The sequence below is a fragment of the Podarcis muralis genome, chromosome 11 (assembly GCF_964188315.1).
Source record: "Podarcis muralis chromosome 11, rPodMur119.hap1.1, whole genome shotgun sequence".
NCBI classification, from domain to species: Eukaryota; Metazoa; Chordata; class Lepidosauria; order Squamata; family Lacertidae; genus Podarcis; species Podarcis muralis.
Genome location: NC_135665.1, coordinates 3,748,074 through 3,760,502, shown reverse-complemented (window position 1 = coordinate 3,760,502; position 12,429 = coordinate 3,748,074). Strand labels below are relative to the sequence as shown.

Genomic DNA, 12,429 nt, shown 5'->3' with positions numbered 1-12,429 from the left:
CGCCGCTCCCTCTAGCGGCCCAAGTCCAGCACTGCAGGCGCGGAGAGGGGAGGGAGGAGCAAGGCGCCAGCTCGCCCGGCGGGCCGCGTGAAGGGGCGGGGACCGCAGGAACGAGCCAATCGCTGGAGTCAGGGGGCCGGACTGCCAGTCTTGACCAATCGTCAGGCCCCCTTTCCTTAGAGGGGGCGGGGCGTGCGCCTGGTTCATGAGGGGCTCCCCTTCCTCGGGGCGCTGCTCGGCGCGTCCGGCCGCGAGGGGGAAGGTAGGCGCGGACCGGGGCTCGAGGCCGCCCGCTTGATGCCCCCAGAGGCTTCTCGTGCCCGGGGCCAAGGAGGAGGTGGCGCCCCGCTCAGCTGCCGGGGGGGGGGGGGGGAATGGCTCCGCCGCTGCACCGGAGGCAGCAGCAGGCTCGGTTGGGGGGCAGGAGCGGGGGCGCGGGGGGGGGGAGGAGAAACAGCCAGAAGTGCTTCAGGGCAGGCGGCCTTCCGTGCCTGCATCTATTCCATCAGATACCGCGCGACGTCCTTAATCTTTCCAAAAAGGACCTCAATGCCAATTCAGGGCTTCGAGGGTTTTATTGACAACTGGAGTCTCAAAGCTTTTGAGAAGAAATGCATGTGAAATGTTTGGAACATGTTGGCTGCCCATGACAGGCTCCCTTAGTCCCACTTAAACCAGGGTCTGCACTTCCTTGCAAGTGTAAAGGCGCATCGCCTGGCACGCCTGGCTCACCTGCTTCTGTAAAAGCTGTTCAGGGCTACTCATCTCAAGGTGCTTGCTAGAAAACAAACTGTATTGCATTTGGTGGGACTGGGACTGGGCTCCCAAGATGCTCTGGAAGTGAAAACTGTAATTGTGATGGGATCACTTTTAAATATAGCATGTTATGGTCATAAAGAGCCAGTGTGGTGTAGTGGTTAGCGTGCTGGACTAGGATCTTGGAGGCCGGGGTTCAAATCCCCACTTGGTCATGAAGCTCACTGAGTGACTTTGGGCCAGTCACTGCCTCTTAGCTCAACCTACCTCACAGGATTGTTGGGGTTATGAAATGAGGGGAAACCCATGTTCCCATGTTGAGTTCTTTGGAGAAAAAAGGTGGGATATAAATGCTGATGATAATAATAATAATAATAATAATAATACTGCAGTTGGGAGCTATTGGCTGCAATCTTACTCTTACAGAGATTGGTGGTAATGGTTTGAGAATACTTCTGGGTCAGAGCAGAACCAAACTGTGTGCCACTGACAACTGGGTAGAATGCAACTCACAGAGACTCTTCTTTCCCATGTAGCATTCCCCTTTCATGTATATTTGTCTTTGCTTTGGACCCGTGCACTGCTGACCTGAAATCTTAACTTGCGTCACTGTCCATACAACAAGAGTTCAAAGCCCTTCATCTCTGGATAGCTGGCAAATGCTTTGGCAGCAGCTGTTTCCGAATGGGTGAGAGATTAAGAACAAACAATCCAGCAGCATTAATCTTTGCCCATATTTTTAGTAATAGCTCTGAACCCACCCTAACTTTCTCACCAGTGATCCCTGAATTGACTTTAATTAAATTCATCACGTGGCCACATATACAGTATTGCTTAGTATTGTTTCTGGCTATAGCATTTCAAGCACTGTTTGTCTATGTTGGGCCATATTTTACATATATTCACCTAAAAATGGTGCCATTGGGCTTATTGAGCTTTTTGCATTACAGTCCTACCTTGGATCCCGAATGCCTTGTGAGTCGAATGTTTTGGCTCCTGAACGCTGCAAACCCGCAAGTGAGTGTTCTGGTTTGCAAACCTTCTTTGGAACCCGAATGTCTGACGCAGCTTCTGATTGGCTGCAGGAGCTTCCTACAGCCAATCGGAAGCTGTGCCTTGGTTTCCAAATGTTTTGGAAGTCGAATGGACTTCCGGAACAGATTCCGTTAGACTTCCGAATTACGACTGTATACATATTTGGGCAGTCTACAGTGTTGAGAATTAGAAATCCTAGGATTGCTGATAGGGAGGATAATTTAATACAGATTTTACACTGTTTACGATCAATCACAGTAATGAAAAATATTTGTTCACAGATGCATGAACTGCAATGGAAATTCTATAGCTCAGTCTGTCCAAATATTATTAGAACCTTGTAAGACAGCAGGCTTGATACTTGTGGTTAACATGTGGCGGAAATAAAATATATAGCTTTGAAGTTTAGCAGACAAATCTTGATGCAATAAGAAGTTCATTTATCATGAGTCTTGATGCTGCTATGACCTCCCAGAAATTCATGGTTAATGGGAGCAATACTACAGCAAGATATGTGGGGAAGAACAGGATTAGGATCCAGTAGATCTCTGGCAGAGTTTTGCCATGTTAACTTCCCCCTCCTTGTTCCTGCCAGAAATATTTTATTCCACAGGCTAAAACCAGCAACCCTGCAATTAAAAAAATACAGGAGGTCAGTCTACTTGTACCCATTTCTAAATATTTGTACCCATTTCTTCGTCACTAGATTTTAGCTTGACATAAGGCACTACATTCTCAAAATAAATTGGTGGCAAAATCATCAAAGAAGCTTGTCACAGCATGCTTGGCTTTCATTGGAATGCCACACAGAGATTCCCTAAGGATACAGTTAATGTTGACACTTAGGTGTTCCTACTTGACAGTGTACATAATTAAGGGAAATATGGTGCCAAGTTCCATCTTTCTGTACTTCATACAACATTGCTTGTTTTGATGTTCATGGGTGAGCATGTTGTGCACAGTGAGGTTTGACGTCTTTCCCTTTCCTACTAGAGGTTAGTTGCCAATTTCCATAGTGTCCAATGTAAACTCAGGAGAGCCAGTTCTTCCTTTCCATTGCAAGTCATCAAATGATGTACATCCACCTCCAAACATGAGAGAAAATTTGAAAAAAAGCTGATAATTTGGAAGAAAGGCCTGTTGAACTTTGCTTCCTCTTTAGTAGGCATGCATAAGATTGCACTGAGACTCAAACCCAATGGATTTTGATTTCATTATAATTTGGTTTTGATGTCAAGCAATTTTTAGCCACCTTCCTCACAACTGGCTAGAAGCTTACCTGAGACATTTAGTCCAAAATTCCATGGACTGAACATAGTAGCTCATAGACAATATGTTTTTCACTCCTACTACAAGGATTCTTTCTCAATTTGATTTTTAGGTTGTGAAAGAGCTGTGGAAATGTTGGTCATTGGACTTGGAGGGTAAGTGAATGGGTAGTTGGTTAAAATCCAGTTTTGCTTTAGATCAAGGATGGGGAACATGGGACACTCCTGATGATCATGGAATCATAGAATTGTAGAGTTAGAAGAGATCACAAGGGTCATCTAGTCCAACTCCCTGCAGTGCAGGAATCTTTTTGTCCAACGCGGGACTCGAACCCACAACCCAAAATCCTCAGATTACAGTAACAGTCTCATGCTCTGCTAACTGAGCTATGATGCTTGAGTACGATTCCCACCACCCCTGGCCATTGGCTATGCTGGCTGGGGCAGATAGAATCTAGCCTCAAACATTTGGAGGGTCCCATTATTGCCTTAGGTCTTTAGATCTACTCAATAGCTGAGTGGAATAATTTGCTTTTTGTGTGCTATTACTGCTTTGTGATCACTTTTCAGGATGGTGGGAAAAACATAGTTATTTTACTGCAGGCATGTCCAAAGTCCATTTCGGGGGCCTAATCTGGCCTGCCGGTCAGTTTACTGTGGCAGTTTACTTCCTGGGGTAAAATCCTAACCTCAACAACTTCAATCCTTAAAAAAGCTCAACAATTTCAGTCCTAAAAAAAAAATGTTAACTTTGGTGGTTGGCCCTTTGGTCGGCCCTCACGGCCCTTCACTTCATCAAATCTGGCCCTCTGAAAAAAAGTTTGGTTACCACTATATTACAGTTTTGCTGGTGCTAACCTTGATGGGGGGGGGGAGGGAAGAATTGCTACCTGGCACTTCTTGTTCCTGACTCTTCTGTGCGGGGTGTACAATAGCTAAAATGAGCCTATGACACTCACGCAGTTGAAAATACTTGAATGTTTGCAAAAGGTATAGTAACTGAGGTGGGTGGGAGGGAGGTAACTGATTCGTTTTTCTAGTTTCAAAAGACATTTGAGTTCTGGGGAAATGACTCCTTGCAAATAGGAATTTTGGAGGGAAGATACTATGATTCCCTGCAACAACTGAGTAGCCATTGTGCATTTATCATGCAAAAGGTAACAAAAAAAGTTGTCTGAGATGATGATAAATGTGCCTTTGGCCATTACAGCATATGCTATCTGAAAACATTAAAATAACTAGGTAAATGCATTTGCCAAGTTACAATGTAGATACTATAGTAAACAAATCTATGTGTACTGGATTATCAAAATGATGTTATTATGTACTGTATAGTCTGCTACTCTGTAATCTGCTGCAGTTCTGTCATTCTTTTCTTCCAATCTCCAATTCAGTATAACAAATGGAGGGAAAACAACTCTGGCAAAAAGGCTTAAGAAACAGCTTCCAAACTGTACTATACTCTCTCAAGATGACTATTTTAAGGTAAACAATTAAAGTGACTTTATGAGTTAAAGTAGAACATCTCCAGGTTAGAAGCAGAATACAGCGTGCTTCCAAATGTTCAAGAAAAAGAATAGCTCATACCAAGAACTAACTTAGTTGGTCTTTAAGGTGCTACTGGAAGGATTTTATTTTTGTTTTAAGAAAAAGAATGTTATGGGATGAGCTATGGGATGATTCTTGTGTATTCTGAACAGCTTCCTGTATTTTCAACTTGCCATCTTGTATTTGTATTTTTATCACTTCTGTTTTTGATCTTTATCATCCTGGTCCATGCTGATTTTAGTTGGATTTAAATAATACTCTACTTTTTAATAACAGGAATGTGCATGCATGCACATTCTCAAAACTTACAGGATTTGGAGTTACAGTGGTACCTCAGGTTAAGTACTTAATTCGTTCCGGAGGTCCGTACTTAACCTGAAACTGTTTTTAACCTGAAGCACCACTTTAGCTAATGGGGCCTCCTGCTGCTGTCATGCCGCCGGAGCCCGATTTCTGTTCTTATCCCGAAGCAAAGTTCTTAACCTGAAGCACTATTTCAGGGTTAACGGAGTCTGTAACCTGAAGCGTTACATACCACTGTACTTAGTATAGTATTATCAGGAAGTTTACGGTTTGTTCTGACTTGAAATGTCTTGCTGTGTTCATTTAAAATTCTGAACAGTTCTGGGTGCTGCTGCCTCTCACATTATTTGCCTTCCTCTGCAGTGGCCCATTTCAATTGTGTTGTTGCCATCTACCGCTAAAATTGCTGACTCCAGTACAGCTATGTATGATAAGAAGTCTAAATTCCCTTTCCTCCTTCAAATTGCCTCAACAATGCTAACGATATTGTTGTTGGTTTTTCTAGCCAGAATCTGAAGTGGCTGTAGATGACCAAGGATTTTTGCAGTATGATGGTTAGTAGACTCAATACTTTTTTAAAGTCTGAGTTTTGAAAGCATCAAAGTAAGCAAAATTGTAATATTCGAAGAACCACTCTATTTCCAGCAAACATTATTTCCAGCAAACATTTGTCTCTACAAATATTTTTGTATTTTTATTTTTGACTAGATATTTCTTCTTAAAATAGCAAAAGTGGCATGCTTGATGCCTTCAACACACACACACACACACACACGAAAATGGGAACTGGATAAGCAGATAAGAGTTCCAGTGGTTGAACAACTATGCAGCGAAGTGTTAAATCAAGCAATTCAAAAAATGGATTACTATATATGAAGCAAGCTGCTATGCAGAAGGCAAAAATACGATTTATGCAGCCCAGATGTTGATTCCAGTGGATTGACTTTTTTTAAAGCTTGCAGTCATAGCTGTCAACGTTTAGGAAATTACCGTATTCCGAATAGGATTCCTTGCAAGAAAAGGGAAAAGCTGACAGCTATGCTTGTAGTATGTCAATAAATGGACAGCAGCGAGGAGTCATTGCTGACAGTAATAGATGGAAGGCTTTAAGTTTGTGAATTCTAATAACTAGGACGTGCTTCGCAGCATCTTGGCAAAATCCTGGGATTCTGCAGGAGTGTCACATCTGAATGAAAGGGCTTTGACTTTCAAAATCAAGCAATTTGGTTCTAGCAGGAAAATTCTACTTAACAAGAGACAGCAAAAGGAGATAGGCAGAGTAGATAGATAAAGTATCTTTTTGATGTATCAGTTTTGGGTGAAAATATGTTGTTGCCATCTCTCGGTGCCTCCTAATTCAACTGCAAAGGCTTGATTGCCTAACTGGATTCTCAGCTCCATTTGAAGTTTAAAAAATATTAAGTTTGGGGATTTCTTCAAGTAGCAGTTTTGCGGAACTAGTCACAAATATATGCAAAGCATCTCCACAAATCAGTAATAGTGAACTCAGCTAAAACCAAGCAGGCATCTGGCTCAGTAACAGTTTAAACTGCACAACTATTTCCATATGATCAATGCTATCTGGGCAAGATAATAAGTGAACTTTGGAGTTCAGTCAGATGTAACAATATAATGCATTTTCTTGTTCGGGCATTGCAGGAAACCTTCCCCCCTTTGTATTTCAAGTTAAGTTTAAACCAAACAGTGACATCTAGTGCATAAAAAAGTTCAAACTGAAGCTTGTTGGCTAACTTCCTCCACCCAGCTATTGCAGAATTAATTGTAACCGGACATCCTGTGTGTTTGTGTGTGGACCATGTTCCTAGCAGCTAATCTATCTTGCTGAAAAGAGGCGCTGATATTCCACTCCAAATCTATAATTCATTTTACAAATTCTTACAAGTACAGTTCACCTATACCAAACCAAAAACATTGTGTTCTCTTGGTATTGAATGGAAGCTATTTCTCTGCCCTCTTTCCCTCCTCTGTTCTTTGTTCAATCACTTCATTTCCCACTCTTTGAATCTTCCTTTCAAAACAACTATGCCTGTTTTGAGAAAACTTCACAGATTTAGGAACTGGAGCACAATCATTTGATCTTTTTGCTGTTCCTCTATACTCCAAGCACTTCTCATTGGCACAGCCCTGGTTTCTCTCTCCAACTATTACCATTCTTGATTAACAACCATAAAATGCTCAAATTTTAGTTTATGCGACCACTGCCAATACTAACTCCCAATGATAATGAAAACAGCTACATTGCAATAGAATGTTTTCCCATTCTTTTCATTATATACCTCTAGCATTTTATTTTGCAGACTGTAATTGTTGCCTTTAATTTAAAGATAACATTGTCTCTTCTAGTACTTGATGCCCTGCATATGGAAAAAATGGTGGCAGACATACGCTCTTGGATGACAAACCTGCAAGACTCTGCATTGACAAGGCCACTGCATGATAATCAAAAGGGCGTAAAAGACACTCATGTCTTAATTGTTGAGGGCTTCCTTCTGTACAACTACAAGTAAGCAAGCTTAGCATGTTAAAGTAAAAATAATGCATACTGAATAAGCACATCTTACCTGCTTCTTTATCATTGCAGGCCTCTCAGTGATATATGGAATAAAAAGTATTTCATAACAATTCCTTATGAAGAATGCAAGAAGAGAAGAAGGTACTGTGTTCTGAAAATCCTTGCCCAATATTATACTGTACTCTTTGTTCATAGCTGCATGTTCCCACACCTACATACTGCAATCTAATAAGGCAACTGCAAAGCAGATAACCAGATCCATTCCCAGTTTTTTAAAAATAAACTTTTTCAGTTTTAGAATTACACAATTTGGAACAATGCACTGTAATTTTGAACAATAAAAAATAATGATGATGATGCCTTGCAAAATTCTGGAACTGTATTATATCTCTAGGGAAATCACAGGTTCCAACCCCACAAGTTCCTGTAAATCAGAGCCTCAAAATCTGGCAAAGAGACAGGTAAAGGCAGATTCTCTCTGCCCAGTCTGTGCTTTCACGCCACTAGCAAAGTCATTTGGAAACAAGCATGGAGTCAGTGCAACAAATTTGGCAACTTATATGCTTTTAACTTTGTACTGACTCGTGGTCTAAGAGAATGCTATGGTTTTTTTTTAAAAAAAATTACATTTATATCCCACCTTTCTTCCAAGGAGTGCAACATGGAGTATACACTTCTCCCCCTTTGAGATATGCATTCGGGTGTTTAAAGCCCTCTAATTGTTATCTATATCATTTGAACAATTTTGATCTCTGTGTATTTTTAGCTATAAGGAAACCATTAGTGCTGGTGTGCTAGCAAGTGGTGCCTTACCTGACACCAGAGGCCTTCGTTTCAAGCAGGCAAACTTTCTGTTTCTATATATTAAGACTTGTATATGTTGTTTCAAATAAAGCTAACAGTGTTGCAGTACACAAACTGAAGAAAGAGCATGCTGCTCTTCTACGCTGTACTGTACTAGGCACTGCAATAAGTGAGTTTTGTTTTGCTTTGTAATGATTAGGTCTTTTCTCCAGGTTATAAATGTATGCCTTAATAATCTAGACTTTGGGTTTTCATTGAAAGAGCCCAACGCAGTACGCTTACTCCAGCAAGGCTTCTTTGAATTCAGTGGGGCTTAGTCCAAAATAGATCTATACAGAAGTGTAGCCTTGTGTTTCAATTTTTAAAACCATAGGTACATTGAGTCATAAGTCATAAAAGAAAGCAGTAGCGCTCATTTAAAATAATCATTTTCTAGATTAGGCTGTAAGCCCAATTTAATAGCACATTCTACCCCACAATGTACAATAGTGTTTCTAAAAAATCAACTTGCAATTAAAACTTATGGAGGATGCTTTGTGTCCCTGAATACATTAGGAAAATAGGAATCTGCCTTATACTGACTGAGTCAGACCATTGGTCTAGCTAGCTGATGGACAGCCGCTCTCAGGGGTTTCAGGTGGGGGAAATTCTCAGCTCTACTTGGAGGTGTCAGGGAATAAACCCAAGAACTTTTACATTCAAAGCATATGCTACACCACTGCGATACATCAGGACATGTATTAAGTCTACCAGGACACAGGCTTGCTAAGGCTTTACTAAGGGTCTGAGGTCCTGTCCAGTACACCTGAGGAGGCGGCACCTGTCACAAAATCAAAATCTGTGTTAGTAAAGTGGGTTAGAGGAATTTGCACCAAGTCTTTGGTATTGGACACTTTGAGATTAAGTGTCTTCCTGAGTTTGAAGAAACTACTGAAGAAACATTTTATTAAGAAGTTACCATGTTAACTAAAGATATAAATATTCTGTCAGCTGTAGATTAGTCCACTAGAGGCTTTTGATATTTTTGGATATAAATTCTTGCTAAGCAAGATGTCTGAGTAAAGCTTCTGTTCTTATATAGCACACGAATTTATAACCCACCAGACCCACCTGGATACTTCGATGGACATGTATGGCCAATGTATCTGAAACATAAGAGAGAGATGGAAGAAAACGAAACTGGCATTGGTATGGCAAACACATTTATATATAATATATACAGTGGTACCTCTGGATGTGAACGGGATCCGCTCCGGAGCCCCGTTTGCATCCTGAGCAGAATGCAACCCACGTCTGCGCGGGTCACAATTCGCCGCTTCTGTGCATGTGGTGAAACCCGGAAGTAACGGAACGTTACTTCCAGGTCGCCGTGGAGCGCAACCCGAAAACGCTCAACCTGAAGCAATTTCAACCCGAGGTATGACTGTACATGTAGCTCATTCAAGTAGAGAATGCTTGCAAAAGTAGTGATATTACCTAGTTCAGGTTCAAAGGACTGGCTTTGTTGGTAGGGGTGGATTTTGAACTTTCAAATTTCAGCAGTGACCTGTGCAAGCCCAAAATTTGGTGCCTCCCCACCTCATGCATTCTGTTTTGCTCAATTCACGACAGGCTCCCCTACCCCTTACTCATGATCAACGTGTGTGACTATGTATAAGCATGACACTGGGAAATAAATAAATAGATAGATTCAAACCAGTAAATGGCATGAGAGAGCTGGAGAGTCCTCATGACTCATGAGGAGACCCTCCCCAGAGCCTGAAGAGGACCTCAGTGAGGGTGGAGGAAGCCCCAAAGAGACTGGAGGTGCAGTGGGACTTTGTTTAGGCTGCTCAGCCTCCCCACCTAGACACTTACACGTGTAGTAGCCGCATTTCTGCACAGACTCCAGCCGGCCCCAGAGCTTCTAGTTGAAGAGAGTTGTGTGGAGAAGGTGAGAGTTGGAAAGCAGGAAAAAACAGGTCTTTTTTGACAGTGCTCCCTACTTACAGAATTTTCACATACGTGAGTGGGCGCTTAGAACGTAACCCCTGCTTAAGGTGGGGTATCTGTCATAGTTATGATGCCCTGTAGCACCCCCTAGGCTTAGCGCCCAGTGAGGCAAAACTGGTTGCACTGCCCTAAATCCATCTCTTCATCTTCAGCATCTGTCTTGTGGTAAACGTGGATGGGAAAGTGTGGGTATCTGAAGATGGATATTTAAAAAACAAAATAAAATTCTCTGTTAAATTCTCTGCTAAGCATGTGTACTCTGAGGTAAGTTCAGTTGAGTTTACTGGTAATTACTCCCTGGTAATGCATAAGATAGGGACTTTAGGCACCCTTTGCACTGTTAGTGTATATGTTTGTCTGCAGTTTTTTAATTTTTTATTTTTTTTTAAAGTCAGTACATAAAGCTTACGTGAGTTGTGAATGCAATGTGGGTTGCACTGGAAGGTAGCCTATTGAAAATTTCTGGCTATACTGAAGATGTTTTGACTACTTCACTGCTCCTCTTGCAGTTTATCTGGATGGAACTCAATCACAGGAAGACCTTTATTCAAGGCTATACAATGATATAGCACAAGAACTGGAAAAGTCAAGTAAGTAGCTAGTGGAAAGTTGGTCTAAGAGTATTAGACTATGTACCTGCTCCTTCAGAGGGAGTACAACTCCCATCTAGGGCAGGTTGCCTGCCTAATTCGCAGAAATAGGAACCTCCAAGCCAGGAGGGATTCAATCTAACTTAATTTGATGATATAACCTTTTTGTGATTCTGTCCAACTTGACATCTAAAAAATCTATAAAAACTAATGAGTGATTATAAAGAAGCTATAGCATTTTTGAATGTGTGTTTTTTCTCTCTTCCAACCTTTCAGATGATCGTGGTGCTATTGTGCATGTATAAAGCCTTGGCCTCGATGAGAGCAATAACAAACCTCATACATGAATATTTTAATACGTTCTGGCTGAAACAATGTTTTTAAGAAGCTAACTGAAGCCCTTCCAAAGCAGCACTGAACCAAGAGCATATGTGACATTCTCATGGATATGCTTTCCAGCTAGTTTATTTGGAATTACTGTTCTCTTGCAATGGTGCCATCCATTTGGAATCAAAACCCTAAAACTTTCAGAGTGTACTAAGAATGTTTGGAGAGAAGAGAAATTATGTATCGTCTCATAGATGCTTTCCTCCAGGTGCTCAACAGTCTCTCCTCCTTGCTTAATGCAACAGTGAACCTAGACACATCCACTGTCCTTTTCCTCCAACGTAACAAAGAGGGGCAAACTTTCTATTACCCTACTTGCACCTCAGTGTTTTCCACTCTACTCTCCTGAATGCATCCTTTGTGATACATCTGTTTCTTGCAATGTGAGTGGCATTGCAAGCTAGGTACCCTTCAGTGGAGGATACTTTTGTAAGGCTTGGTAACTTAAATATATTTTAGATATCTAAAATCTGCTTGCAGGAAGCTGATTTTTTTATTACAAAACAATCTTGTTTAATAAAAAAATTAATCAATTCTGAATTACAGGCAAGTTGTCATGATACATAACCTTATTGATTTTATTAAAAGGGGGAAACAATTACAGTAGAATGTAGTAAACTCTTTTTAGCACTGTCAGATACTCTGCAACCTAAAAGCCCATTGATTGGGGTAAGAGAAATGACAATTATCTTCTCCGCAAGGCTGCCTAAAATCATACATAGTTTATAACTATGGGAGTCTATGAAAGAGACCAAGTCAAGTACATTACAAAAAAATCAAGAGAAACAAGCACCGGTCTACATATACTTGTTTCTTAAATTGGTAGTGGCTAAAATATGCTCCGATGGAAATAGGGCTGATCATTTAATGATTCCCCATCCCCTTGAATTCTGAATAGAGGCCAATAGGTGTTTACCAATAGGTTCCAAAAGGTTCAGCCCCAAGTCTGCAAAATGCGTTTTGCAATAGATAATTATTTTTTCTTTTGCAAGTCCCGATGTATTTTGTAGCATAGTAAGAAAATATTTTTTTTAAAAAAAACATAATACACAGATTGGTAGTTGGTATATGGTAGGACCAGCATTCTAGTGGCAGAGTAGTGGAGTCTGTTACAGCCTTAATACATTCTGTTCCCTCTTCCTATATGTACATAGTGGGATGCTGTTGTCATTAGGAAAAATTTAGGTATCTCGCATTAAAATAACAAGGACTG

At 41.1% G+C, this 12,429-nt stretch overlaps 1 protein-coding gene across 4 annotated transcripts; it reads left to right on the top strand.

Annotated features, from left to right (window-relative positions):
- The first annotated feature begins 146 nt into the window (after positions 1–146).
- NMRK1 (nicotinamide riboside kinase 1) lies at positions 147–11,759 on the top strand. Of its 4 annotated transcripts, none has more exons than XM_028749170.2 (10): positions 147–262; positions 1,707–1,773; positions 3,173–3,215; positions 4,454–4,544; positions 5,416–5,464; positions 7,275–7,434; positions 7,513–7,584; positions 9,329–9,435; positions 10,749–10,829; positions 11,106–11,759. In XM_028749170.2, exons 1-10 carry the CDS (start codon positions 206–208, stop codon positions 11,132–11,134), a joined length of 756 nt encoding a protein of 251 aa, XP_028605003.2. In that variant the 5' UTR covers positions 147–205; the 3' UTR covers positions 11,135–11,759. The 4 variants fall into 4 exon arrangements, with proteins under 4 accessions (XP_028605003.2, XP_028605012.1, XP_028605004.1 ...); XM_028749171.2 differs by lacking the exon at positions 147–262 and adding an exon at positions 817–1,444; XM_028749179.2 differs by lacking the exon at positions 1,707–1,773 and having other exon boundaries at positions 185–262.
- Positions 11,760–12,429: the final 670 nt, after the last annotated feature.

What these genes read in the sequence shown, in the direction of transcription:
- NMRK1 (XM_028749170.2), top strand. Translation starts at nt 206, where the DNA reads ATGAGGGGCTCCCCTTCCTCGGGGCGCTGCTCGGCGCGTCCGGCCGCG. An exon ending in TTGGTCATTGGACTTGGAGG is followed by an intron (nt 3,216 to 4,453) that starts GTAAGTGAATGG and finishes TCTCCAATTCAG; the next exon opens with TATAACAAATGGAGGGAAAA. An exon ending in CTCAAGATGACTATTTTAAG is followed by an intron (nt 4,545 to 5,415) that starts GTAAACAATTAA and finishes TGGTTTTTCTAG; the next exon opens with CCAGAATCTGAAGTGGCTGT.